The sequence below is a fragment of the Geosmithia morbida genome, assembly GCF_012550715.1.
Source record: "Geosmithia morbida isolate 1262 chromosome Unknown scaffold_2, whole genome shotgun sequence".
Taxonomy (NCBI): Eukaryota; Fungi; Ascomycota; class Sordariomycetes; order Hypocreales; family Bionectriaceae; genus Geosmithia; species Geosmithia morbida.
In genome coordinates, this window is record NW_023336189.1 from 440,554 (window position 1) to 466,275 (window position 25,722).

General features: G+C 55.7%; 10 protein-coding genes across 10 annotated transcripts; 8 read left to right on the forward strand and 2 right to left on the reverse strand.

Annotated features, from left to right (window-relative positions):
• Window positions 1-737: 737 nt before the first annotated feature.
• Window positions 738-4,637, forward strand: GMORB2_3785 (uncharacterized protein; the record flags this gene model as incomplete). The annotated part of the gene is made up of 7 exons (XM_035465761.1): window positions 738-744; window positions 1,208-1,316; window positions 1,650-1,776; window positions 1,873-1,960; window positions 2,048-2,459; window positions 3,045-3,773; window positions 4,598-4,637. 7 exons carry the CDS (start codon window positions 738-740, stop codon window positions 4,635-4,637), a joined length of 1,512 nt encoding a protein of 503 aa, XP_035323598.1.
• Window positions 4,638-6,253: 1,616 nt separating this feature from the next.
• Window positions 6,254-7,711, forward strand: GMORB2_3786 (Conserved hypothetical, protein; the record flags this gene model as incomplete). Its single annotated transcript, XM_035465762.1, has 1 exon — window positions 6,254-7,711. One exon carries the CDS (start codon window positions 6,254-6,256, stop codon window positions 7,709-7,711), a length of 1,458 nt encoding a protein of 485 aa, XP_035323599.1.
• Window positions 7,712-7,720: 9 nt separating this feature from the next.
• Window positions 7,721-9,952, reverse strand: GMORB2_3787 (histone acetyltransferase; the record flags this gene model as incomplete). The annotated part of the gene is made up of 4 exons (XM_035465763.1): window positions 7,721-7,910; window positions 8,580-9,610; window positions 9,734-9,864; window positions 9,922-9,952. 4 exons carry the CDS (start codon window positions 9,950-9,952, stop codon window positions 7,721-7,723), a joined length of 1,383 nt encoding a protein of 460 aa, XP_035323600.1.
• Window positions 9,953-10,348: 396 nt separating this feature from the next.
• On the forward strand, window positions 10,349-10,783 carry GMORB2_3788 (uncharacterized protein; the record flags this gene model as incomplete). Its single annotated transcript, XM_035465764.1, has 3 exons — window positions 10,349-10,487; window positions 10,570-10,624; window positions 10,738-10,783. The coding sequence occupies 3 exons, from the start codon at window positions 10,349-10,351 to the stop codon at window positions 10,781-10,783; spliced, it is 240 nt and encodes a 79-aa protein (XP_035323601.1).
• Window positions 10,784-11,012: 229 nt separating this feature from the next.
• GMORB2_3789 (cell cycle checkpoint protein) lies at window positions 11,013-12,088 on the forward strand (the record flags this gene model as incomplete). Its single annotated transcript, XM_035465765.1, has 2 exons — window positions 11,013-11,169; window positions 11,232-12,088. 2 exons carry the CDS (start codon window positions 11,013-11,015, stop codon window positions 12,086-12,088), a joined length of 1,014 nt encoding a protein of 337 aa, XP_035323602.1.
• Window positions 12,089-12,835: 747 nt separating this feature from the next.
• Window positions 12,836-13,456, forward strand: GMORB2_3790 (uncharacterized protein; the record flags this gene model as incomplete). Its single annotated transcript, XM_035465766.1, has 1 exon — window positions 12,836-13,456. One exon carries the CDS (start codon window positions 12,836-12,838, stop codon window positions 13,454-13,456), a length of 621 nt encoding a protein of 206 aa, XP_035323603.1.
• Window positions 13,457-14,187: 731 nt separating this feature from the next.
• GMORB2_3791 (amidase) lies at window positions 14,188-16,361 on the reverse strand (the record flags this gene model as incomplete). The annotated part of the gene is made up of 5 exons (XM_035465767.1): window positions 14,188-14,303; window positions 14,418-14,650; window positions 14,787-15,080; window positions 15,262-15,647; window positions 15,810-16,361. 5 exons carry the CDS (start codon window positions 16,359-16,361, stop codon window positions 14,188-14,190), a joined length of 1,581 nt encoding a protein of 526 aa, XP_035323604.1.
• A 1,078-nt stretch (window positions 16,362-17,439) lies between these two features.
• On the forward strand, window positions 17,440-18,032 carry GMORB2_3792 ((MFS) transporter; the record flags this gene model as incomplete). The annotated part of the gene is given in 2 exon segments (XM_035465768.1): window positions 17,440-17,648; window positions 17,654-18,032. Coding segments are annotated over 2 exon segments (588 nt in total).
• Window positions 18,033-18,063: 31 nt separating this feature from the next.
• On the forward strand, window positions 18,064-19,631 carry GMORB2_3793 ((MFS) transporter; the record flags this gene model as incomplete). Its single annotated transcript, XM_035465769.1, has 5 exons — window positions 18,064-18,177; window positions 18,237-18,359; window positions 18,436-18,953; window positions 19,018-19,347; window positions 19,448-19,631. The coding sequence occupies 5 exons, from the start codon at window positions 18,064-18,066 to the stop codon at window positions 19,629-19,631; spliced, it is 1,269 nt and encodes a 422-aa protein (XP_035323606.1).
• A 2,609-nt stretch (window positions 19,632-22,240) lies between these two features.
• Window positions 22,241-25,456, forward strand: GMORB2_3794 (uncharacterized protein; the record flags this gene model as incomplete). The annotated part of the gene is made up of 3 exons (XM_035465770.1): window positions 22,241-23,685; window positions 23,821-24,468; window positions 25,435-25,456. 3 exons carry the CDS (start codon window positions 22,241-22,243, stop codon window positions 25,454-25,456), a joined length of 2,115 nt encoding a protein of 704 aa, XP_035323607.1.
• Window positions 25,457-25,722: the final 266 nt, after the last annotated feature.

Here is a 25,722-nt window from a genome sequence, read left to right on the forward strand (position 1 = left end):
GTTATATGTTAGTAGCAACAATAGGTAAGAGTAGTATGTGGCAGTAGTATGTAGGTAGTCATGGTAGTTAGTAGTAAGTAGTAGTAAGTAGTAGCAGTAGTTTAGTAGTAGTTAGTAGTAGTAAGTAGTAATTAGTTAGTAGTAGTAGTAGTAGTTAGTAGTAGTAGTAGTAGTAGTAGTAGTGGTAGTAGTAGTTAGTAGTAATAGTAGTAGTAGCAGCAGCAGTAGTAGTGGTAGTAATAGTGGTAAGTACTCCGTAGTAGTAGCGGTGTTACTGATCAATCTTAGAGTAATTTCAGGTAATAAGCGTCATTAGTAATCAGCTGGTTAAAATCTGGTCAGAATTCCCTGTGTCAATACGTCAAGATGTCAATATAAGACGTGAATGCCCTGCAAGACGATGCATGCCAATACACCATCTCAGCACATGCGATAGTAAAGAATAGTAAAACCTGTAATCTGTATTACTCTTTAGAGTGGCCAAGTCAGCCCAGCTGTGCCCGTTAGGTGATGATGCTCCGCTCCGGTGTTGCCCTACTATTAATTATAAGCTGTCATGTTATTATTATACAAGATGACTCTGTATGCTATGTTCTGTTATGTATTACTATGAATGATGATGCTCTTTTTCTTAGATGGTTGACAGACATATCGAGACGATTTATATGATACGGCCATGATTATCCGCATCCCGCACACTCCGTATCAATACATTTGCCCAGCAGAGTCCCAGGATCATGACCGGTAATATGACTTGCTGTGGGACTACAGATTACGTCTGGTGATACTATTGATACCTAACACCTACTGCAAGTTGTTGTAATATAAATAACATCTTACCAGAAGGAATCACTTACCACAAGGAATGCCTAGAAGGATGCAGCAATATCCTCCGATATCAGTTGGCCGCCCCAAGGTCCAACACACATACAAGGCACGTTGTCAGCCCGCATGACCCAAGCATTCCCATCCTGTCCCATATCACGATGCGATCCCTCTTCAATCCTGCTCTTCGCCTTCTTTCTCTTCTCTTCGTGTAGCAGCCTGCTGACTGACTGGGCGCGTAACTATTCATATCCCGTGGTTCTGAAGAGAAGGGTTAAAAAAAAACCAGGAAGAAAGACCCCCATGCACACACACACACACACACACACAGAGAGAGAGAGAGAGAGAGAGAGAGAGAGAGAGCGCACTGCTGACAAAACAGCGCATCTCGCTTATGTACACCGTCACCTCGCCGCTGCCAAATCCATGAATCAGACCAGCAGCGAGAGCGACAGGCTCTGTCTCGCCTTCCCCGGATCCCTGCGTCGCTGGTGTGTAACAAGCTAGAAGTCAGGTATTAATGCCCGCATCCAAACTCGTCCACGACGACGACGCCATCATCTATCGTCGACATCACCACCAACGTCAGAAATCACTACTACTACTGCTACTACTACTGCTGCTACTACTGCTGCTACTACTACTACTACTCCTACCACCATCACCACCACCACCACCACCACCACCACCACCTGTACTACATAATATAATACTACTCATCCCAAGCAGCAGCAGCGGCCTGAGCAGCAGCTTGAGCAGCAGCCTGCCATGGTTACGGCTGCACAGGATGCATCGTCGCCATTCAACCATGGTGACGAAACCAGTGGTGACGGTACCAGCACCAGCACCGGCACCAGCACCGGCACAATCAAGTATGAATACATGTTTGAAAAGGACAAGAGTCCTACCAAGCAGCTCGACGCCATACTGAGAGCCATGGCCAGCTTTATCGTACGATAATTCCACCCACTTCCCTCGCACGGCACTCAGCACCGGACAGACAGAGAGTGTTGTTGCTGGACTGACAAGCACTGACCGCCGCTTCAGGCTCACAACATCGGCGACAAGCACGATCCCCACCTGTGTCCGCAGAAGATGGCGGCCTATTACAAGGCCGTAGGTGGTGACTATGACCGTACGCGCTCCTGACTCCCCTCAACCGCTCCCTTGCACGCTCTGACTCTCTCTCCTCCGCCTCCCCGCCTCCCTCCCGACCCTGCAGACTTGTTCGTGCAGAGAGATGACGCCTCGATATCGTGGATGTGGCAAGCCACCGGCTGCCAACACAGCCTCCAGCCGACCCGTGACGCCTTCCAGCCGCCGAGCATCCCGGCCCTGACCCCGCGCGGCTTCTCGCGCTGGCAGTCCCTCGAGATCCTGCTCGGCCCTGACGAGCACGTCCCGTTCGTCCAGTACGCCGTCCAGAGATGGGGCCTGCGAGACCCCGACACGGGCGAACCGTTCCCGCCTCACCTGCCCCGCGACGTGTTTCCGGCCGAGCCGGACGTCGAGATCGACCGCTGGCACGAGGGCTGCGCAAGCAGGCTGTGGAAGGATGCCGCCGCCGCCGGACCACCCGAGCCCGGCGGCGACATCAGGCCCGAGAAAGACGCCGACACCCCGGGCGGCACCAGGTCCAGGCCTGAGCCGTCCAGGCCTGAGCCGTCCAGGCCCGAGCCCAACAGCAGCAGCAGCAGCAGCAGCAGCAGCAGCAACCACAACAACCACAACAGCGACAGGCCGAAACCGGTATCTCACCAGACAGAACCCATGTACGCACACATTCACCCGGGCGGCAGCAGTCCGCCGCCCACATCCCGAAGACCGCACACGTCGCACCACCCCCCACCGCAGCCGCAGCCGCAGCCGCAGCCGCAGCCGCAGCCGCAGCACCAGCAGCAGCAGGGACCGTCGCGACCCTTCCCATACGCTCACGCTCAGCAGCCACCGCCGGTCCGGCACAGGCAGCGCGCCGCCTCCCCCGACATGAGATACCATCGATCGTCGTCACCGCTACGCGAGCGCGGTCGCCGCCGCAGCTTCTCCGACTACCCGTCCTCACCCGTCCAGGAGCGCCCACCGCACCGCCGCTCATCGCCACCGCCGCTGCTGCACCGCTCGCCGTCACCGCCATCTCGTCTCCGTCGCTATTCACCGGCAACGGCGAAGCCTGACCGGCCGCCCTTCCGACACGTATCCTCGTCCGAGCGGCGGCACAGCCACGGCCACCCCAAACGATACTCGTCCGACTCCGCCGACGACGCCCGGCCCGGCAGCCCGTCCCCGCACCTCAACGTCCGGCGCCGGCCTCACAGCCCGCCGCTGTCCTCCTCGTCATCCGGCGGGAGGCGATACGTCCCGGTCCCGCAGACTGCGCCGGTCACGAGCAGCGGCAACAGCAAATCGAAGCGCCGCACCAACACCAGCCCCTTTGGCAGTCTGCGCAGCAAGGTGACCGAGACGGTGACGGGCCTCCTGTCCTCTTCGGGTGGGGGCAGCATCCGCCGTTCCAGTATGGACCAGCTCGCCAGGCGTGAGCGGGAGCGAGAGCGGGAGCGCGACCGTGAACGCGACCGTGACCGCGACCGTGACCGCGACCGTGACCGCGACCGCAACCGTCCCCCACGTATGCAGCAGCGTCCTGCGCCCCCTTCCCTGCGCCACGCCTACGTCGACGTCGATTCGGACGAGACGTCGGATCAGGGATCCAGCGACGACGGGACCGGTGCTTTCCGCAGAAGACAGAGCTCTCTGCGGGATCCGAAGCGTTCCGGTGCCAGCCCCGCAGCTGCTGCCGGCGCCGGCGTCCCGCCCCCGTTCAGGGAGAGGGCGGTGCCGCGGTCATACGACGCCGAAGAGCGGCTCGACGGCGACGGCGACGACGACGACGACGACGAGGTCGACGTGGATATGGGGGGCATCGGCGCCTCGGAGCCGCAGAGGCACAGGTCACACCTTCGACGGCCGGGCGCGGCTGACCTGCACAGACGGACGAGCAGCCATGCTGACGTCGACCGACGGAGGGAGCCGTTCCCCCCTTCCTCCTCTTCCTCGAAGAATGGGAATGCCGCGCACCCGTTTGACCCGCGAGGGAGGGAAAGGCTCAGGGGCGATAGGAAGAGGTTTGAGGGGTTGGTTGGGAGGGATAGGGCTTCTCTGAGTCCTGGGGGGAGACATGTCATGTATTGACCCTCATCTTCTCCTCGCCTCGTCCTCCCCCCCCCCCCCCCCCCCCCCCCCCCCCTTTTTTTTTTCCCCTTTCCCCTCAAAAACACACCCCCAAATTTTTTCCCCCCTTTTTTTTTTCCCCCCCCCCCCCCCCCCCCCCCCCCCCCCCCCCCCCCCCCCCCCCCAACTCTGTCCATCTCTCTTCTCTCTTCTCAATTGCTGTGCTCTATTGGGCTTCTCTTGGGTATGCGTCTCGTCCTCTTGTCTTGATTCTATCATACCTCTTGCCCTCTCGCTTGAGAGATGGGAAAAGACTAGCGATTGCATCTTGTTGGTCTCCCTTCTTCTTTTTTCCCCCTCCCCCTTTCCCCTTCCATTATTTTCCAATTCCTTTTTTTTTCGCTACGAGGGAAATTTTTGGACATTTTGGATGAGTACTGCCTCTAAATTTCATCACTTCTCATGAGCATCACAAAGTTTCTGGTCAGTGCACAGAAAGTAGCGAGTTCTTATTCATCTTTTTTTTTTCTTGAAAAAAAAAAAAGAAGCTTTCTCTGTCTTGTTTTACGAGAGACCGAAGAATCTGAAAACAGGCGCAGTCCAGTTTTCAGGAGTATATCACGTCCATCCATCGTCCAAAGTAGATAGCCGTACGGTAGAAACGAGAAGCGGTGGTGCCCCATGGTCTGACTATACACACTGGTCGGGATCAGACTACAAACCGAGCACCGTGGAAAAGAGAGCTGTCAAGGTCCATCAGGCACCGATACATGTACATGGAAATGCTGTGCGTACGATTGGAGGGGATCCGGGTCGAGAGGGTTGATTCGGTGGGGCGCATCGCACGCATCTCAGTCAGTGGTCACGGCGGTTGGGAAGGGCTGCCCGGTCTTGCTGCTCGGGGAAGAGTTAGGGGGAGGGTGGGGAGTACGGGTGAGGGAGGGAGAACGGGACCGATGATGATATCACATATGTCTATCCGTGGACCATGGACCATGGCCCGAGGTATCTGTCTCTCGTTACGGCGGTGGTACGTGCGTCACATTAACGAAGCTGAAGGTGTTTTATGCTATCTATTGTTCAGACCTCGTGGAAGACGAGTAAGCAGGGTAAGTTATGAATCATGATGAGCATGTACGAGTATCATCAATACTCTCTCTCTCTCTCTATAACCGTAAGAGACCGGCAGCAGATGGTATTCGTAGCAGATGGCATCGGTAGATAAAAGGGGGGGGGAGGGGGGGGGAGGGGTATGCATCATCAAGAGTCAGAAGAGCAGCATTGCAGTGATAAAATGAAAGGGAACGAATTGATACTCTACGGAGTAATAATGCCGAGTATTTTTTTTGCAAATTGTCTTATTTTATTTTACCTGCAGGGCTACAGACTACAGATCGGTAATCTGTAATACAGGCTACGAATAAGATATTGGCATTAATGCTTCGCACGAATTGATACTGATACATTGCACATATATATCAGTGTCGATATTAGCTCAGGCATAGCCAGACACCCAAACACCTAAACAGGCACCGGATACCCAGGACAGGCACCAACGTCAGGTGCTCTCCACTGCGCCCATCCCGTCATCCTTTCCACCCTCATCCACGCCGTTCCCTTGGCATCCATCATACACTCACTCTACTGACCTATTGACGAATATTGTCCTATTAACCTGACCTTCCTCCCACCCAACCTTGTACGGGATCGTTCTCATCTCCGTGCCCGTCCGGAAGTCTGACACGCACACACATACACACACACACACACACACCACCGCTCACGGGCCTCCTTTGTCCCCCCCCTTCAGATCGCTTTACTCATCTCCATCCGCCACGTTTCTTCAACACACACACACACACGCGCGCACGCACGCACGCACACACGCACGCACACACACCAGGGTGCTGTTACGGAAGGAAATACGCGGTATCAATACCATCGAGAGAGAGAGTGTGTGTGTGGTAGGTGTCGCCCATCCATCCTAATAGACAGAACCCAACGCTGGTATTCCACCCCAACAGTCTTTTTTCTTCTTCTTTCTCTCTCTCTCCCCCCCCCCCTTCGAAATCGACACTCGACATTTTTTCCCCCATTTCTTCCTTCCATCTCGACGCCATCGTTACATAGACATCATCATCGAGCGACGGGGTCGTCAGCGTCACACACACACGCACACACACGCACACACACACACACACATACACACACACAGATAAAGCGGCATCACTCGGACCATAGAAAGAAGACGCACGCCACGATGAAGGGCCCTCCCATCGACCAGCTCGTCCACGAGCACATGTTCCCCAAACTCCGACCAAACGACCCTCCCAACTTCCATACTTTCCTGACCCGCCACCTGATAGGCGAGGTGCGCTCCGAGACCCAGGCCTTCTACGGCCACCTCGACACCCAAGAGGCCAAGTACCCCGGCCTGGACTACAACAAGCACACCCACCGCGTCCGGCTGTCCCGATACCCCTGGCACCGACGCCTGTTCCGCGCCTTCGACGCCCTGGGCCTGACACCCTCGGAGATATCCAACCTGACGCGCTGGGAGGGCACGCGCTGGGCCAAGGAGAAGTACGAGCTCGAGCACGGCGTCCGCATCCGCGACACCACGGCGGACGGGATACCGGAGTGGGACGACGATATCGGTTGCGCGTTCGGTCCGGATGAGCACGGCCTACTCCTGCGTCGCCGCGACGGCATCACTTCCGAACGACGGCAACGGCAGGGACAAGCAGGAGAAGACGACGACGAGGACGGAGACGAAGACGGAGACGGAGAGGAGGAGGAGGAACGACGAGGAGAGGAGGAGGACGGTCTAGAGGACGAGGCTCGCCAGCAGCAGCGGCGACTGTCCACCTTGCTGGCAGCACGGCGGCAGCCACGCCAGCAAGCAGAAGACGACGAAGGGGAGGGAGAGGAAGACCGGGAAGGAGAAGAAGGGGAAGGGGAAGGAGAGGAGGAGGAGGAAGAGGAGGAGGAGGAGGAGGAGGCGAGCGGCGGAGATTCTGAACTCCAGAGTGTGGGTGTAGAGCTCAATGCGCGTCTGCGCGCCGGCGTGGCGCGTCGCGAAGCTGGCGACAGCACGGCCGTCCTGGACGAGGAATGGGAACAGTGGCTCAAGCACGTCGTCGAGACCGGCCTCCTCCGCGAGAACATGTCGGAGCAGTCGTTCCGCCGCTTCTTCGAGACCACAATCGTCCCCGCCGGCGTCGTCCCCGCCGAGGTCATGCGCGCCGCCCGCGCCGGCCTGTGGTCCCGGGTCCCCAACTTCATGCACAGCCTCCTCCGACGAGTCCTGGTGTCGGAGCACCAGGACCGGCAGCGGCAGCGGCAGCACGCACACGCACAGGCTCAGGCTCAGGCTCAGGCCCAGGCTCAGGCCCAGGCTCAGACCCAGGCCCAGGCTCAGACCCGGGCCCAGGCCCTGGCGCAGCTCCGTCATCTCCCATCCGACATGCTCCCTCCCCCTCCCCGTATGACACCGTCCACCCCCATACCAGACTACCTCCTCCACAGCAGCGGCAGCAACGGTCGTCTGCAGCCCAGGCCCACCGCCGGTGCCGTTGCCGCCGCCGCCGTCGCGGCCATCCGTCGCAACAACGCCGCCACGGCCGCCGCCGCCGCCGCCGCCTCCACCCGGACCACCACCCGGACCACCACCCGGACCACCACCACCCACATGACGGCCGACGCATCGGGCTTGTAGGGGCCCGGCTCAGCCCTCACCCTGCTCCGGAACACACTCTCCCTCGACGACAGGACCGCGCCACGCCCCGGGCAGGGTGGGCCCATCACGCCTCCCCCCCTGGCGCCCCCACGGACGACCGGCCCGAAGCGAGGGGAGCTCCTCTGAGAGGAGGTTCCTCGGTATGAGGCTCATCGCCGGGCCGGCCAGCGTGTGCAGACTGTCGTCAGTGACGTTTCGCATCGATTACATGCTTTGATCACATACGGATCCGAATCAAACGCGAGAAGGGGGGCTCTCTGTAATCTTTGCTCTTCACTCTTCGCAAGCACCGAGAATCTCTTGCGAAACAGAGAAAGATGAAGAAGAAAAAAAGACACGGGAGAGAGAAGGAAGGAAAAAAACCAAGGGATAGGATCGAAGCGGGTATACCGGTAGCGTTCTTTTAGCATCAATTTTATATATACATATATATATTACAAAGTAGAGCTTTTCTTCTTTTCTGTTACTCTCATCAATCTTTTCAACTACATAGGCTGGCCATGAATAAGAGAGGTTAGGTTTCTGTGTGTGTATTGGCCTTTGATTCTTGTGTGTTGTTTTCCTTCTCTCTAGTCTCTTTCCTTTTTTTTCAAATCCCTTTTTACAATACCTATCCGTCTTATTTATGACGCTTGCTATTAATGAAAAAAAAAAAAAAAAAGAGGTTTACAAGAGAATGCGTGTGTGTGTGTGTGTGTGTGTGAAAAGGGACATGAGAGAGATGAGAAGAAAAAAAAAGAGAGAGATGAGGAAAAGATAGAACGACTACTTCTCAGGTTCGAGATGGGACCATTCTGGAACGGCACGTATCTGCTGCCACATAAACTTCTCAAGCTTATTGGCTGACTTGGCATAGGGGGTGGTCTCGTTGTTGTACTTGCGGCAGTTGTTGAAGACGAGCTTGGCGTCGTGGATGAAGTCCTCGGGGGTGGAGTACTGGTCTGCCTCGAGCTTGGACTCCATGGTACTGAGGTCCATGGGCTCCTTGATGACGTCGTAGTAGTCGGCCACCTCGTCGCGGTTGACGGGGACGAGGAAGGGCCATGCGGCGTTGTGGTTCTGCAGGTCGTTGAGCAGGTGGAGGAGCTGGTTGTAGTTGGGGCCGTGGCGGGGCTGCCGGGCCAGCTCGTCCATGTCCGGGGACCAGCCGGATGCCCTGATGGCGGGGACGTCGAGTGGGTTGATCGTCGGGAGGGGCGTCTTGTTGCTGTCCTTGTCCTTGTCGGTGCTGCCGTTGCCGCCGTTGCCGCTGCCGAGACCTTTCCACTCCTTTGGTGGGGGGTGGATGAGGTGTGATTTGGAATAGGCGCGGATCTTGGCCTGGATGCATTCCTTCTGCTTCAGGAGCATGCGACCCATCTCCAGGTAGCGGATGCGGGGGAGCATGGAGCACTGCATGATGGTGCCGCCCTCGTAGTCCTTGATGTAGCCCATCCACACGCGTCGGTCCAGCGTGATCTCCTTGGTGAAGCCCTGCTTCTTGAAGTAGCCGATGGCGTAGTTGTCCGCGTATGTCAGGAAGTGCATCACGTCGCTCGTCGCCTTGACGTAGTCCTTCAGGTGCGACATCAGGTGCGCGCCGTAGCCCTTGACCTGCTGGTCCGAGCTGATGGCGCAGAAGACGATCTCGGCGAACTGCCGCCCCTTGAAGGGCCGGTACGTGATGCCCCCGACCACCTCGAGCGGCTTCTTGACGATGGCGATCGACAGGTGCGTCCGGTCGTACACGAGCCGCGCGATGTAGTCCTTGGGCATCTTGGGGAGCTGCTTCTGGAAGATGCATTTGAGCCCCGTCATGATGATGTGCGATTCGCGGTCGCCGTCGTTGTTCACCACCCGGAATTCAATCTCGCCTTCGCGCTCTTCAATCACTGCGGGCTGCAATTCCCATCAGTCAGCACGACTCTATCTTCCTCCCCCCTCCTCCTCCCCGTCATCTTCTTAATGCTATCAGAGAGAGAGAGAGAGAGAGAGAGTGTGTGTGTGTGTGGGAACAGTTACCTTTTCTGGAAATGGTACTCGTCGCACTTCCGGCTTCTTCTTCTCCGGTTCTTCGGTCGCATCGTCATCGTGCTTTACGCGCTTTGCTGCCGAGGGCGATGATGGGTCATCCTCGGCCTTGCGCTTGCCGCCTATCCTCCTCGTCAGTGAAACGGTCGATCCTATCTGTTTACCCATATGCAACTTACTCTCCACAACCGCTTCGGCAGTCGTCGTCATGATGTGTGTATGTGTTCTTGTGTTTGTGTCGTATGACTGGATCGATCAGCTGCCAGGGTCTTGATGTGCCGTCATATGGGGGGGGGGGGGGGGGGTTCGAAAGAGCGAGAGAGAGAAAAGTGGACCAGATAATCCTTATGTAATCTGGGGAACGAGGCCACGACGCGTTGAATGACGCTAAACCGTTTTTAGATCATGACACCTTGGGGGAGTACGTCGCAGCTCGTTGTCGTTAACCTCCAGCCAAGCTCGCTTCAACTCCAGCACCGCAAGAGTTTCATCCGCTCTAAATTGCCGTTCGTGTGCGCTATTTCGCTCTTTGACGTCTAGGTCCTCGAAGAAGGGACACAAAAGGAACATACTGCGCTACCGAACTTTTCCCTTCACATCTCGCACATGGATTCCTCGCTGCATGAGGTTTGGCAAGCTGCTGCTGGCAGTCCATTCCTCCCCGCCGTTGGCAAGGGTAGCCAGTTTTTCGTCGGCTTCTTCCTCCTAGTTCTAGGCATTCTAGTCACGGGAGTCTTTGCGCTGAGTGCGTTCTTTTCCCTCTAGTTCTGCCTCTCTCCATGCTCCCACTCCCGACGCACACAGTACTGACCAATCTGCGTCGCCAGACCGATCGTTCGTCAACGTCCCACTTCTCGGAATACCTGCCTCCCTCGCCATTGCGTACGTTCCGTCCCTAGCACCATCTGTCGCACCCTCGGAAAGGATGAAGAGGATGAGTAGAAGAACAGCGAGTGTGCGCCGATGAAGGAAACGAAGACTAATCAGCAGAACAGATACGGAACTGTCTATATGTTCTGCGCGGTCGGAGTCTACGTCTAAAGAGCAGAGGCGAGAGAATTATCGGCCCACGACAGTGTATTTTAGTTGGAAGAAACCAGAAAAGAAGCATTGAGCGATTGTTTGATTTTATATCTTGATTCTCTTCCCCGCACCGCATGCACCTTCGCGCCCTCACAAACCAAAAAAAAAAAAGAAGAAAAAAAGAAAGAAAAAAACAGGAACAAGCATCACAGCAGCATACCACACTCACCAAACACGACAAAAAAAAATGGCGTCCGAGGCCAAACCCTTGTTTCGGGCAGTAGCCACGTCTACGAGACCATTATATCAGCTCCTGCGGTGCATAAATCTCGCGCCCAGGGTGCACGTACAGATTACGGAGCAGGGGATTCGTTTCGCGGCGGACCACTCCCGCGTCATGCAAGGTCCGTTACGATGACCTTCCCCTCACCTCTCCCATCAGGATCCCATGGCTGACCCAGACCAGCCGTCTCGTTCTTGGACGCCAGCCTCTTCTCATCCTACGCCGTCAACCTGCCCCCCTCGGAGGACGGAGAGGCCGGGAGCCCACCTGACCCCGTCAACTTCCAGATCCCGCTATCCTCTCTGCTAGAGGTTCTCCAGATCTTTGGGGCCGTAGACGTGGCCACCCGGGCTCAGAAGGCCGACCAGGACCCGTACCGCAGCAACCTGCGCAACTACCGGCCCGACGCCTTTAGCAACCAGGCCCTCGGGCTGGCGGGCACGTGTACCCTCGTGTACGCCGACCAGGGCGACTCCTTCAAGGTGACGATTGAGGAATCGACTGTCAAGACGACGGCCGCCCTGACCACCTACGTGCCCGAGATGCCCGACGAGATACCCTTTGATCGGGATGACATGGCCTTCAAGATCATCATGCCCTCCCGGTCGCTGCTCGACTCCCTGGCCGAGATCTCCCCCACGGCCCCCAACAGGCTGGCCGTCAGCGTCACCCGCACGGCTCCCTTCCTATCCCTGGCGGGCGTGGGTGACTTAGGCTCCTCGGCTGTCGATTTCGCCCGCGGGAGGGACCTCATGGAGACGTTTAACGTCAATGAGAAGTGGTCCCACAGCTTCAAGTTTGACCTGATCAGGAATTCGACCGAGGCCATGCGGATCGCCACAAAGATCAGTCTGAGGGGGGATCGACAGGGTGTGCTGAATTTGCAGCTCATGGTTGTTACTGAGGGGGAGAAGCAGTCGTTTCTTGATTTCAGATTTGTCCCCTTTATCAGACAGGATGACGATTATGCGGAAGAAGAAGAGGGAGAAGGAGAAGGGGAAGAGGAAGAGGAGTACAGAACTGTCTTGTCTGCTGATTAGAAGAAGAAACATGGAAGAGGATAGGCGGAGTCATGATGCGGTATAGGGGAGGGACTTTAATCTTCCTGTCCGAGAACCCCCCTTCCTCTTCACCAGGTATGGGCTTCATAGCAATGGCAATCCACAAGGGGAATGATTTTCTTCAAACAAGACTCGTACATGCTCGTGCCCGCGGGAATTAGCAACCGGCAATGGCACTGTCGCTGGTGACATTTCGCATTTCTGCTACGCAAAGCACACGTTCTTGAGTTTCTTGGGTGGCTCCGAAGATGAGTGAGACATATCAAGGCTGGGGAACCGGACAACCGCTCATGACTGGAATGGAGATGGCTTTCTCTGGCAACGACGGCATTCACATGTAAGGGCTTTCTTTCTCTCGTCTTTTTTTCCTTAAAAAGGGCCCTCCCAGTCCAAGCGACGACTCGATTATTCTGCTTCCCTTCTTCCTCTCGTCTCTATCCATTCTTCTTCCCCTGCTTCGAGGACGACTCATCCTGACATTTTCTTCTGTTCTCATCTGTCTACTCCTCATTGCCATCTATCTCTCTTCTCTACCTCAACCTCTCTTCCGTCTTCTCTATATTGCACCATCTATCCCTCATATTTCTCTCACTCGTCAGGTTTGTAAGCAACCCCCCCTTGTCTAACGGTTAACCTAGTCCAGGAACAGGAAGCAACCGCCTCCACCCCGCCGATCCAGTCATTCTCTTCCTCTCCCCTCCATCCAAGATGCGCAACTTCTCCGACATGTCAGTCTGCCAGAAGGGCAATGTCCTCCTCACAGCCTCGGCCGTGACCCTCAAGAAGAAGCCGGCCAGGGTCCCGAAGCACAGAACCAAGAAGGCGTTTCGTTCGATCCATCACTGGCTATGCATGTGCTTTGGCGGGAAGGAGCGTATAGAAGCGGATGAGATGAGGAGGAGCATGATGAGTATCGAGAATGATAGGCTTCTAAACTCTTACCCCCGTTACCGCGATGACAACAACAACAACAACAACAACAACAGCAACAACAACAGCAACAACCGCCACGACAACTGTCAAGACGAGGAGGATGAAGATGACGATGAAGATGACGATGAAGATGACGATGATACCGTATTCGGCCAAGATGAGAATGACTGCTACCGCTCCGATGGTGGTCGTGACGTCTGGCTCGAGTATGCGGATGTCGCCGGAAAGGGGGAGAAGGCACAGACACAGGCCCAAGTCAAGAGGCCGTCATCTGGGGGCAGCGGCATCTTTAAGGAGAAGATTTCGTCTCCTAAGCATGCGGCCCGGTCTTTCCTGCATACCGTCACGGGGAGGAATGAGGGGAGGAAGATTGATGAGGAGAGTCAGAGGATGAAGCACGCGGGTTGGATCTGATTTTTTTTATTACTTTTTATTTTTATTTTAATGTTTTTGCATCCTTTGCCCCCCCCCGCCCCCCCCTTTCTTATGACTTGCTTTCTATTTGTTTTCTTTGTGTGCTTGTTTCTTCTGCGGCTTCATGACTGGACTATATTGGTATTGGTATCGGGTTTTTGCTGGGGGACTTTGAATGTCATTTCCATTTCCTTCTCTTGCTCTTTGCTCCCTTGGTCGTACGAATGACTTGATACATTCATGACTTGGACTTCCCGCACGCTTTCCTTAATCGTCTCATTCAGCTGGTATATTCCGTGCTACGTAGTGACTCTTATGTGTCCCATGTCCCCCGTATGTCTTTTGTGGCTGCTTTCTACTTCCACTTATATATAGCTGCCGGTCTCGTCGCCTTCTCCCACCTGCCCGTTGCCTTTCCTAGACGCCTGCGTCTTGCCTGCTACCAACTTACCTGACACTTCCCTTCAACAGGCAAACACGCAGTCATGCGTATGGTGTTGGCCTGAGGGATAAGTCGCCATTCTACGACGGGGAAGGCTTCCGCCCTTGTACCAGGCGTACGAGGGATCGGCTTGATACAAAATCCCAGAAGGCGCGGTCCCGGACGGCCATGTCTTGGGCTATACGGAGGCCAGGAGAGGAGAATGAGGATATCATTTCGTTGTGACCTCAAAATTTCAAGAGACACGGAGACACTATGAAGGATGACGCAAACTGTCTTCCGGGATGAATCATGCTTGGATAATCTTGGACACGAGATCTGTCGCCGCCAACGTCTCCTCGTCGCGGAAATGCTTGCCAACCAGTTGCAGTGAGATGGGTGCACCGACAAACTTCTCGGGCGAATCTATAGGTCCAATGCCATCATATCAGCTCTCTCTCTCTCTCTCTCCCTCTCCTTTTACCCCTTTCCTCTGACTTCTCGGCGTAGAGAAGAAAAGAGGGAGGACGGATCACTTACACATGTTATATTCCTCCTCATCTTCCGGAGATCTCGGCTTATACCCCTCCTCGACGGCATCCACGTTAGGGTCCTGCCTCAACCCCGTGGGGAAGGCAATAGCAGGCTGGTCAAGGATGTTCCAAGCAGAAGTATACCCAAAGTAGCGCGCTGATCCGAGCTCGGCTGCCACTCCGATATAGGCGGGGCAGAGGATGAAGTCGACGCCCCGGTCCTTCATGAGACGATGGTATCTGCGGGTGGAGAGGAGTATCAGATCAGCTTCGAAACTTTCCTCTCGTCCTCTTCTCCCCCCCGCCCCCCCCGCCCCCCCTTTCTTTTTGTTGTCATCAAGACTCAAGGAGAGAGAGTGGTGGGTTTCATGCTTACTCGGCTCTGTACTTCTCCCTCTCGATATTCAACTTCCAATTCTCCGTCACAGTAATCGGCTCCTTCCTGGCAAATTTGAAGGCAGACTCTGTCAGAGGGGCGATGGGCTCCCCGGTCTCGGCGAGGATGTCACGCTGCGTCTTGGCCGCGTCGGGAAAGTAGAGCGTCTTGATGAGTTCCCAGCCCTCGGCGTGATTGTACGGCTCAAAGTCGACGACCTTGACTCCTGCAGCCTTGAGCTTCCCGACTGCGTATTTCAGACCACGCGTGATGGGGGGGTGGGGATGTATGACTCTGAGACGCTCATACCAAGGTCAGTCGATCAACCTACCAACAGGTTTAACTCTAGAGGCAATCGCTGCATAGGGCCAAGAAGAGAGAGGGATGGGATGGAGGTGAGATGAGAAGAAGGAGATGGAAGGAGAAGCAAGCATACCCATCATCCTAGATGACACCAATTGTCACGTCGCTTGACTTGTAAGGGTCAACCCTCTTCCACGGGATAGGCACCAGCTCCGTCTCCTCCTCCCAGGGCTCCTGGTCAAGAAGGGCCCTCTGGAGGAGGTCGATGTCCCTGGTGTCGTTCGCCAGGGGGGACACGACGCAGCGGATGCTCTCCTGCCCGGGGCCGGCCGCGAAAATACCCTTGCACGGATTGCGGAGGGCCGTGGTCCGGAGCCCGTACGCGCCGCAGTGGGCTGCCGGGCAGCGTACCGATCCTCCAATGTCGCTCCCGATGCCCATGACGGAGCAGCGGTATCCCAGACTGGCCCCCTCGCCACCACTGGAGCCACCGGGGCTGAGTGTTCGATTGTACGGGTTGACCGTCGTGCCGTGAATGAAGTTTGAGCAGTCAAGGTGCTATTTGCGTGTGTACGTGTTTTGGCCAACATCAGCAAACATGTCCCACCGTCTTTCGTCTTCCTTTCACCTACCTACGGAAGGGACGAGAAGAAGGGGAAAGAGAAGAAAGAGAAAAGAAACGAAAAGAAAGAAAGAAAGAAACAAGAGAAGGAGTCTTACCATCAGGCTCTGCGGCTCGTTAGTACGCACGTGGAACACGGCCCCCGCGGCACCTAGGAGCCTGAGGATGAGCGCATCCTTACCGGCCACGTTGTCCGTCCAGGCGGTATAGCCGGCGTGGCAGATGCGGCCCTTGATGCCGATATGTTCCTTGACCGAGATGGGCAGGCCGTGCAGCGGGCCGACGAGCTCCCCCGTGCCCCTGAAGTGCTCGTCCAGCTCGGCCGCCTTGGCGAGGGCGTCGTCGACCAGGAACTCGGTCGCCAGGTTGAGGAGCTGGTGGCCGATGTGGGCACGCTTGAGGAATGCGGTGACCACCTCGACGGCGGTCAGCTTGCCGGCACCCATCTGCGACACGAGGTCGACGCCGCTCGTGGCCGTCATCTCCAGCTCGGCGGGCGTCAGCATCCCGCACGTCTCGATGAAGGACATGACGTCTAGCTGCTCTGCTGGGGGGAGCTTATCCAGGGCCACGAGCCATGCCGGGTTCAGCGATTTGGCCGTCATCTCCTGGCATTTCTTTGCCCGAGCTCTCCAGGTCAGCTCGGTCATGGTGTCGTCGTAAGGATGGAGAGGTGATGTATAGAGGAGCTTTCATCTGTATCTTCCTGTTTGTCCGGAAACAGATTGATGTGACATGTTCCCGGATTGTAAGCACGAAAAAAAAAGGGACCTTATATGTCTTCTATCGATTCATCAATTGGCTTACATGCACGGATTTCTCTTTTCCTATATCACTTCAACGGCAGAACGTCCCACACATTGATCAAGGAGGCCAATGGGATGTATTTACGCGACAGATATCAACGTGCTCGTAAGTCAAGCACATGTGAACCCCTCTCGTCTTCCGCGAACCACCCGATAGCATAGCTCGGGGCGTGATAGGAAGGGGGGGAGGAGGCGGCACGTTGCATATGATATTACACAGGGTAGTAGTCGCAACAGGAACGTCAATACCGATCACACCACCGTTTGTGATCTCTCCGGCCGTGATGATGCATGAGAGCTGATGAGCATGCATACATGATACTACCCAGCAATGCACGCACTCCTACTATTGCCCGTTCTCCTGTATTACCCCGTATGTGCTTTCTCTGTGGATCCAGATGTTACCCGGCCATTGGATGTCTTCTCTCTTTATCATGTTGGTTCCGCAGGATTCGGCATCTCTCGTAAAACGTCATGATTGGACACGCGTGTCAGTATATATATCCCCCGGCCTGGAAATTGCGATAGCAGACAAGGAACTGCCGCGACCGTTGTGTTTCCTAGGATCTAATCTCCACTCTTCCACGCTCGCTGTTCCCCGTGAAAGATATCATAATGCACATGCATGCCCGGGGGGATAGGAGACCGCCGAGGGGGGGGGGGGGGGGGGGGGGTGTGGGGGGGGGGGGGGGGGGGGGGGGGGGGGGCATGTTCTTTGAGGTTGAGGATGATTCGTCGTTGCTCCGTATTCATATATATAGGCAACGTTATCTTGGAAAGAGATCGGAGGAGGCCGGAGACTTGAAATTGGTTGCGAGTTAAAGAAAAGCCGGCCTTTCTGTTCTTCTCGTTTCTGCTTCCTTGCTCAAAGAAAGTCACCGGTTCAATTTTGACGTGGATGGATATGGTATTTGTGAAAACAATGCCGTCAACTTGGACATCGCCACACGGACATCGTGACTGGATCCCCGGAACAGTCCACCTAGTCGACTTGGATAGTACGGTTCACGCTCGACACGCTGGAGGCCATAATAAAGATGTCTTTCTTGTACCGAAGCCGTCTGATGATCCGGACGACCCTCTCAATTGGAGTCCGTCGAGGAAGATGACATTTCTCGTTTGTCTCTTCATGTAAGTCAAAACCCTCTGCTTTCTTCAGTGTCCCTGTTTTCGAATACCTTCAATGCTATCCTCAAGAACACACATGATACCCGGAAGCTGAGAGACGAGAATCACTTGCACAGATATATACTTGCTGTCGGAATCGCTTCTGCAGCTATATACTCGGTCCTTGTCCCCATATCGTCAGCCACCGACCTCACCGTTGATGACCTCAACAGGGGGACGGGGTACATGTTCCTGACTTTCGGCTGGGGCTGTCTGGTCTGGCAGCCCATGGCCCAGAGGATGGGGAAACGTCCAACCTACCTGCTCTCGCTGTTGGCAACCATGGTCCGTCTGAGCGCCTCCCCCCCCCTCTCATCTTCAAGACGCGTACCGTCATCAACGGGCTGATGCAGTGGTGGTGAGTGGTGAGCAGGCAATCATGATCTGGGCCCCGTATGCGACCACCAAGGCTCAGTGGATCGCCAACAAGGTCCTCCAGGGATTTGTGGGAGCTCCTATCGAATCTCTCTGCGAGATCTCAGTCTCTGACGTTGTATGTGAGTTTCCATCCTAGATGAGCGACATTGATAGCTCACCACCTTCGGAAATCAGTACTTTACCCATGAGAGGGGGACTTACCTAGGTGTCTATTCATTTGCTCTTCTGGGCAGCAACTTCTTTGCTCCCCTTATTTCTGGCTTTATCAATGACGGCCAGGGGTGGAAATGGGTCTTGGTACGTTCCCCCCCCCCCTTTTTTTTTTTTTTTCCACCTCCGGAAGGTTCATTTTTACTGACATTCCGGACCCCAGTTCTGGTGCGCCATATTCTGCGGCGGTGGCTTCATCATCTGTTTCCTCTTCATGGAAGAAACCAATTATATTCGTGCGCCGTTGATCGTGACCGAGGCCGAAGAGTGCCGGGGGGGAGACGAGGCGGCTGGTGGCGCCGCGGCAGAAACAAAGGACACCGCAGGAGGGGAGAAGGAGACGAAGCAGACGGCGGCCTCCCCGTGCAGCGGATCAGACGTGGAGGGCAACACAGAGGCGCTCCCCCTGCGCTCGACAAAGACTTGGCGGCAGAAGATGAGGCTCTACGCATCCGAGCACGGCGCGACCAACTCGCAGATCCTAGGCATGGTCACCCGCCCGCTAGTCCTCTTTACGTTCCCCGCCGTCCTCTTCTCCGGCTTCATGTACGGTTCCGTGCTGTGCTACTTCAATGTCCTCAACGGCACCGCATCGCTCGTCTTGTCCGAGCCCCCGTACAGCTTCTCGTCCAGTATGGTCGGGCTCACGTATATTTCCTGCATCGCAGGCACCGTCATCGGGTGAGCGCTCAGCTGCGAATTCCGCGTGAGGGGAGTGCTCGCGTCTCTGATCAGGTGTTTTCAGGACCCTCTACTCCGGTATACTTGGCGACAGGCTGCTCCTGTGGAAGGCCCGACGCAACCGTGGCGTCATGGAGGCCGAGCACCGCCTGTGGCTCTACGCCAGCCTCCTCGTCGCCACCCCCGCAGGGCTTATCCTCTGGGGCGTCGGGGCCGCTCACGAGGTGCACTGGTTCGGCCCCGTCTTCGCCATGGCCATGCTTGGCGCATCCTGCGTCGTCGGGTGCCAGGTGCCCATCGCGTACTGCATCGACGCCTACAAGGACCTCAGCGCTGACGCCATGGTGACGGTCATCTGCATACGGAACACCATGAGCTTTGCCATAGGATATGGGTATGTCAACACATCCAGCCGTCGTCATGGACTGTACACAGCTGAGGCGTGTACCTCGAGGGGGCATGGCGATACGGCATGCTGACTGTGAATGATGCAGAATAACGCCTTGGGTGACCAACATGGGCTACCAGAATGCCTTCATCGTATGCGCCTTCGCGAGTCTGGCACAGCTATCTCTATTCCTGGTCTTCATCAAGTGGGGGAAGAGGTTGCGTGAGGCCAGCAGGCCGAGGTACCTGAAGTTTCTCGAGGACGTGGAGAAGGAGGGCAACTCCCATTAGAACCATGTGCGTGTACTCTTGAGCCATACGAGGTGGAGAGGGTGTGCGTGTGTGTCTAGCAGGCCATCCATTACAGTCAGTTCCGGAATCTATACGCTTGATAATTGGTGACCCATGGTTCCGATGTTACGCCTCCCGTGAGGCGGTGGCCGAGTGAGGGTCATGACGGGGATGACGACGACGGCGATGAAGGGACGAGATGATCGTCGAGCTCGTCGCGCAGCCCCGCGAGCGAACCGTTCATCTCGGCCTTGCCCTCGCGTGGGAGTAGCTCGTCCATCTTCCGGCATCGCTGTAACTGCAGGATCAAGGGGGTTCTCAATCATCGGAAGAGCGGTGGGTATCGTTGGGATCGAGCTTGTCACATCATGGTGGGACTGTTCATGCCATGTCCCCATCCAACCTCGTGGCTTTTCTCGATAGAGTCGGAGGCGGGGTTGAGTCGGTTGGCGATCCATCAGGCTTGTATCGCGTGAGTGACGTGACGGGCCGATGTAATATGGGAAGGAACATCGAAATCCCGTCCCGCAGCCTTCCCCTCGAACATCACGTCAGACAACTAGTCTACAACGGCCCCTCCTCATGAACGGGCAGACGAGTCAAGCATTACTCGGGATGAGGGTGAGAATGCCGTCTAGGATAAGAAATCCTACCGGTAATACTTGGACTGACATTAGTACGACGCTAGCATGAGTACTAGTAGATCCTTAGTAGTAGCAGTACAGATCCGTAATCTGTAGTTGTATCATGGCAGATTGCCTGGCGGATCAATACATCAATACATGATAATATCACACGTAATAATATTATATTACATATGACAGATGTCAGTAATACACGTCACAGAACGGCTTCGATGGTGTCAGCCGGGGGGCCGTGAGCCCAGTTGAAGTCTTAGTATTATTCCAGCCCCATTGAGGCTCCTAAAGTCGCAAGGTGACAAGGTCCGAGGAAGGGTCAAGGCAGAAATCCCGCTGGCTTATGTAGCCTGTAGGACAAACCCAATGAAAATTAGGGAAGGAGCGGCCGAAAGTGGGGTTGAGGCAGTTCCTTCCAGACTTGCCTTGGAAGGTTCTTTCGTGCATGCAGCACATGATCGCGATGATGACACGATATGCATCTTGCTGCTTATCCCCTTGTCCCCCGTATGGCGAGCTATTCCCTCGCATCTCGTTGGCTGCATCAGATTACTACCGGAGTTCGCGAGGGACACTTATCGCCAAGCATGCATCAAACCTCCACCGTGTTATCAACTGCCAACCGAGTCGCACGCTTCTCCCGAACAGTCGGGACCCGTCTCTCCATGGTCCCAGAAAGCACGCACAGCACCATGACTCGTTTTGCCAGTGGAAAACATGGCGACCATGTGACAGACGAGATCTCCACGTCTGCCTGGCTGAGCTACGACTCGCGGTGATACCCCACCGGCCACGCCGACTACGGCATGGGTAATGGGAGGAGACTCGCACTCATAGGAGAAAGCAACCGGAGCCTGCGTGCATGCCTCGCCCTGCAACTATGGGCCATGGGGTCATGGCCCGTGGCCCATCCATGATCCCAAGCACCGCTCCCAAAGGATCTGCGCTGCACAGGACTGAACTTGCCACATTGGGTAAGCCTCAAGGGCGCACTCCACAGCCTTGGTTTTTCGACTGCGGCTGCGCCGTGTGCGTGGGCCGCCCAGTCTTGATTCACTGGCCTCTTGGGTCCGAGTCTGGTTTGTCGCCGCCAGTCTGTCGAAGCATGCCGCACGAGTAAGCTGAGTAGATTGACCGTGGCAGGTCCCTTTGTTCATGGCTCCATGTAATATTGATATGATGACTTAGGACTTGTGAGCTATCGCGACGTGCTAGTCTGTAGTCCCCGTACCGACGACTGTCATACTAGGACGTGCCATTCGTTCCCACTGACTCGGTCGGACGCTAGAATAGCCTACGTTAGCAGCTTTACATCCTCGTCGAGAAGGCTCCCACTACCGCGTCGTTACTTGCTTGAATGCTCATAACACGCCGCCTCGCCTCGTCGTTTTACCTCGCTTCGTCTGCTCTTGATTGATGACCCAGCCGTAATAGCGACGAATACCATGACAGAATCAACGCCACGACAACGAAATCTGCTCTCGCATTGATGCACTCTCCCCGCTCTTTGCGACAAAGGACGTCCAACACACCACCAGTGCCCACCACCTTTTTTCTTTTCTTTTTATGAAAGAGCCATACACTTTCTCTCTTTTGTTCCCTTCCCTCGTGACGCACACGGGCCATCGAGTCGGTGCTGCCTATTGTTCGAGTGTTATTGTTGCTTCAATACTCCTCAATATATACCCCGCCTCGTTTGTTCATTGATGACACGCCCTGCTTCGTGGAGCAGTTGCCGATCCGCCCGAGCTCAATAGCAACCTCATCGTCAGTGCGGATCAGCATTGTTGAATGTCGGCACGCATTCACGACTGAGCGCACAGCTCGATCATACACAAGAAAGAAGAAAAACCGAGAAAAAAAGAGGAGAGACAGCTTCTACTGTAGATTTGTCCTTTCAAACATCAATTCAATCCTTCTACGCGGCTGCGTGGCCAAACTCACAGACGGCTCACTATGCGGACAAGAACCATGGAATCACCGCACAAGGCTGCTGCCCATGGCGACATGGATGGTCAATCATCGGATGACACTTCCTCCTGCTACGACGAGTTTGAGTTGGACAACATCGAAATGGGGCAGCCGTCTCTGTCACAATCGCCGCCTGCAGTCAACGACTCCAAGACAAAGCCGGTTCCCCACATCAGCCGCCTCTCGCATGCCCTCTCAACCCGCAGCCATCGTCGGCCCGACATTGCCAAGAACCACAAGAGAGGGCATCCACGCAAAGCTCCCGAGATGCTGAGCCCTCCCGACACCGGAATGCACCCATGGATGCCTCCCGCAGCCCGGAAAAGACTGCTCGGCGCCGGCGCCCCTCCTTCGCCTGGAGGCTTCAGCATGAACGGCCCCGTACCTCCGCGCATCTCCTCCCTAGGTGTCACTCCGGGAAGCTCGTCATTCTACCATGCCGCCCTGCGGGGGAACTCCCTATCGAAGGATGACGGCGACGACCTCTACCACGCTTCCCTCCGCGAGGAGGACCAATCGAAGAATAGTGACGATGACCCCGACAGCCTCGACGGTTTATCCGAGGATGTATACGATGGGTATGAAGAGCCAGACTTCTCTTCAAACTTGGTCCCCAACCACCAGGACCAAAATATGCCGACAGGTTGGGCCACATCGCTCCGCGAGCTTGTTGATGAGACAAACCGCATCATCAAAGACGCCGCCAGCTTATCCACTGCCCACACATCCAGCGACATGGACAGCAGACCAGCACCCGAGGATGTGATATATGGAACGATCCCCGACGCAAATGCTCGTCTCGCCCCCAGTCCACTTGCTCTCAGAAGGCCGAGGTCATCCTACCTCTCTGACCTCAAGTACACGTCGCCAGCGTCCCCGCCCAGTAGGGCGCCCAAACATTCCCGATCGGCTACCATATCGGCGGACATCAACCGGAACGAACCGACTGCGTTTACACCACCACCCGGGCGCCCACGGGGAGTGTCATCGCCGGTGCAGTCCGGTCCGCGGTACCACCACACTAGGGAGGCATCCCTCCTCAGCGTCGCCGTGCCGTCGGAGCCCATGCGCTCGTCTCCCAGGGTACCGGCATTGGGATCTAGCACCATCATGACCAAGGTGCAGAGGCACACCTCTACGCGTCTCAGACGTCCGTCGAGGGCGTCGAAATGGGCCATGCCGGAGAATATGACAGAGATTCTCAACGGCAATGTCTTTAGGCGGGCCGAGGTCGATGAGCTGCTCACGCCCAAGCAACTGGAGCTGCTGAAGCTGCGCCGTGAACTAGCCCAGCGCACCGTACCGAGCGCAGAGACGTCTGACTCGCGTACATCGTACCGGGCAGCCCCCTCACCGAACCTGGAGCTCGTTGAAGAAGATGGCACCAGAAGGGAACATCAGAGAAGTACGTCTGCACCGAGCAGCGGCAGCGTGGCTGTCCAGGAGTGCGAGCTCTCCAGGACAGCGGGAAGCCCAGTGGTGCCAGAAGAACAGAGTCCACCTCCGCCGCCGCCCAAGAACCCCAGACGATTCAGGGGACGATCCAAGGAACACTCTCCTGTCCCTGACCTATCCGGTAGCCCGGCAAGTGTCAGCAGCGCGGAAGTTCCAGGAAGCCCGTCGACGCTCGCACCGGATGGCGACGACAGTTGTGTCCACCTCAACAGCACGCCGTTCTCGGCTCTGACCCCCGGGTTCCGCCACGGCACCATCGCCCTGACCAAGCGCAGCAAGAGGGTGGTGCCGGGGCTCTACAGCATAGACGAGAAGGCGGAGTGGACAGCCTTCCAGATGGCTATGCTCGGCTCGTGGGACTTGAACCCGGACGATCTTGACGACAGTGACGGCAAGCTGGCTGGCGACCTAGCCGAGTGGATGGGCGACCTCGGATTCGAGACGCACGGTGGACTGGTCAGCCAGGCCCCGCATCAGCAGAGCTCCAGGTCGCCGGACCGACGGTCACAGGCGACCATCTCTTCGTCGTCGGAATCGTCGGTCAGAAGCGGCCTCTCGGCCGACAGCCGCCACTTTCACGACCACGCGACCCGACTCTCCCTCGCCGGCAATGAGAGGTACGTCCGGTGGCCAGGGGAAGACGGCCTCAAGTCTGTCGACGACGAGCTGCGCGTGGTAGGACACGACATCGTCGACGGCATGGCGCTACCGGAGAAAGGGCCGACGACGAACCTCGAGCAGGACCTGAGCGACTTTCTCCAGTGGAAAGCGCAGTATGTGTATAGCCCGGGCTATGCCGAGTAGCATGCGTCTTTCCTTTGATCCTGCCTTTCTCTCTCTCTTCCTCTCTCTCTTCCTCTCTCTTCTTATTTTCTCTTCAGAGAGTATATATTTCAGATCCGTGACTTGGCTTGCGGATCCTTCCTTTTATCAGTTATGACGACGTACACAGGATGGATGGATCCGTCACTTTTCCTGTATGGACACGGGGAATGAAGGATTTCTTTTTGCTCAAAGAGATGGCTAGGGATGGTGTGACGATACCTGTAGCAAAGCCTTGTTGTATATGCTTGGTTTAGTAAACATTCGGTAAAATATGAATTTAAAAATATCTATTCTCCTCTTGGCCTTCAAACTGGTCCTTTACCGTAACCTTACTTTCTTCAAGTGAATGGTGGTGTGCGGGCAAGTCCCTCGCGGGTTTGATGGCGCCAGTATCATTCGTATAGTAAGGATTATTAATATTACCACCTAATAATATCTGGGGAGGGGTTTCAACCAGACCAGGGACCCCCGGCGCATGACCGTCGCGACGACACGCTTTCTGGATCTGAGCACCTCAAAACAATCACTTTACACGTAAGAAGAATAATATACAACGCACAACACGCTCGACCACGCGCTCGACCACATTCAAGGGTAATATCGCCCTCATCAAACGCACAATACACACACATACACACACACACACACAATCACAACCACTATAACTACTGAATTTGAAACACCTTCCCTTGATCAATATAACCTCAGACTGGGGACGGAAGGAGAGGAGGATAAAGAGCCCCAAGACGCAATGCTTCGCCGGCCAGCAACGACCCTCCAAATCACGTCCGAGGACATTGCCGCCTATGAGGACAGAAGAGCACGCGAACAAGCCCAACTGGCCGTTGAGAAGCAGCAGCAGCAGCAGCAGCAGCAGCAGCAGCAAGGTGGTCCTGATAGCGGTGAGGATGCAGAAGAGCAGCTGAGACGAGCTAGGGAGGAGAGAATTGGGGTGGCGAGGAGGCAGCAGAGGAGGGGTTAAGTCTTGGGGTTCTATGATCTTTTTTTCCCCCTCATTGTCTCTTCTGCAAAAGTCAAGGGACTCTTTTTGGTGATTGTTTCAATAAAAGATGGTTGTTCAATCGAGGACTCTATAGATTACATGTACAAATAGAACTAGCCTGGGAAGAGAAAAAAAGATGAAAGAAAAAAACTTCCCATAACCCACCTTGGAATGCTGGTATGCTGTTCTTTTTTTTTTT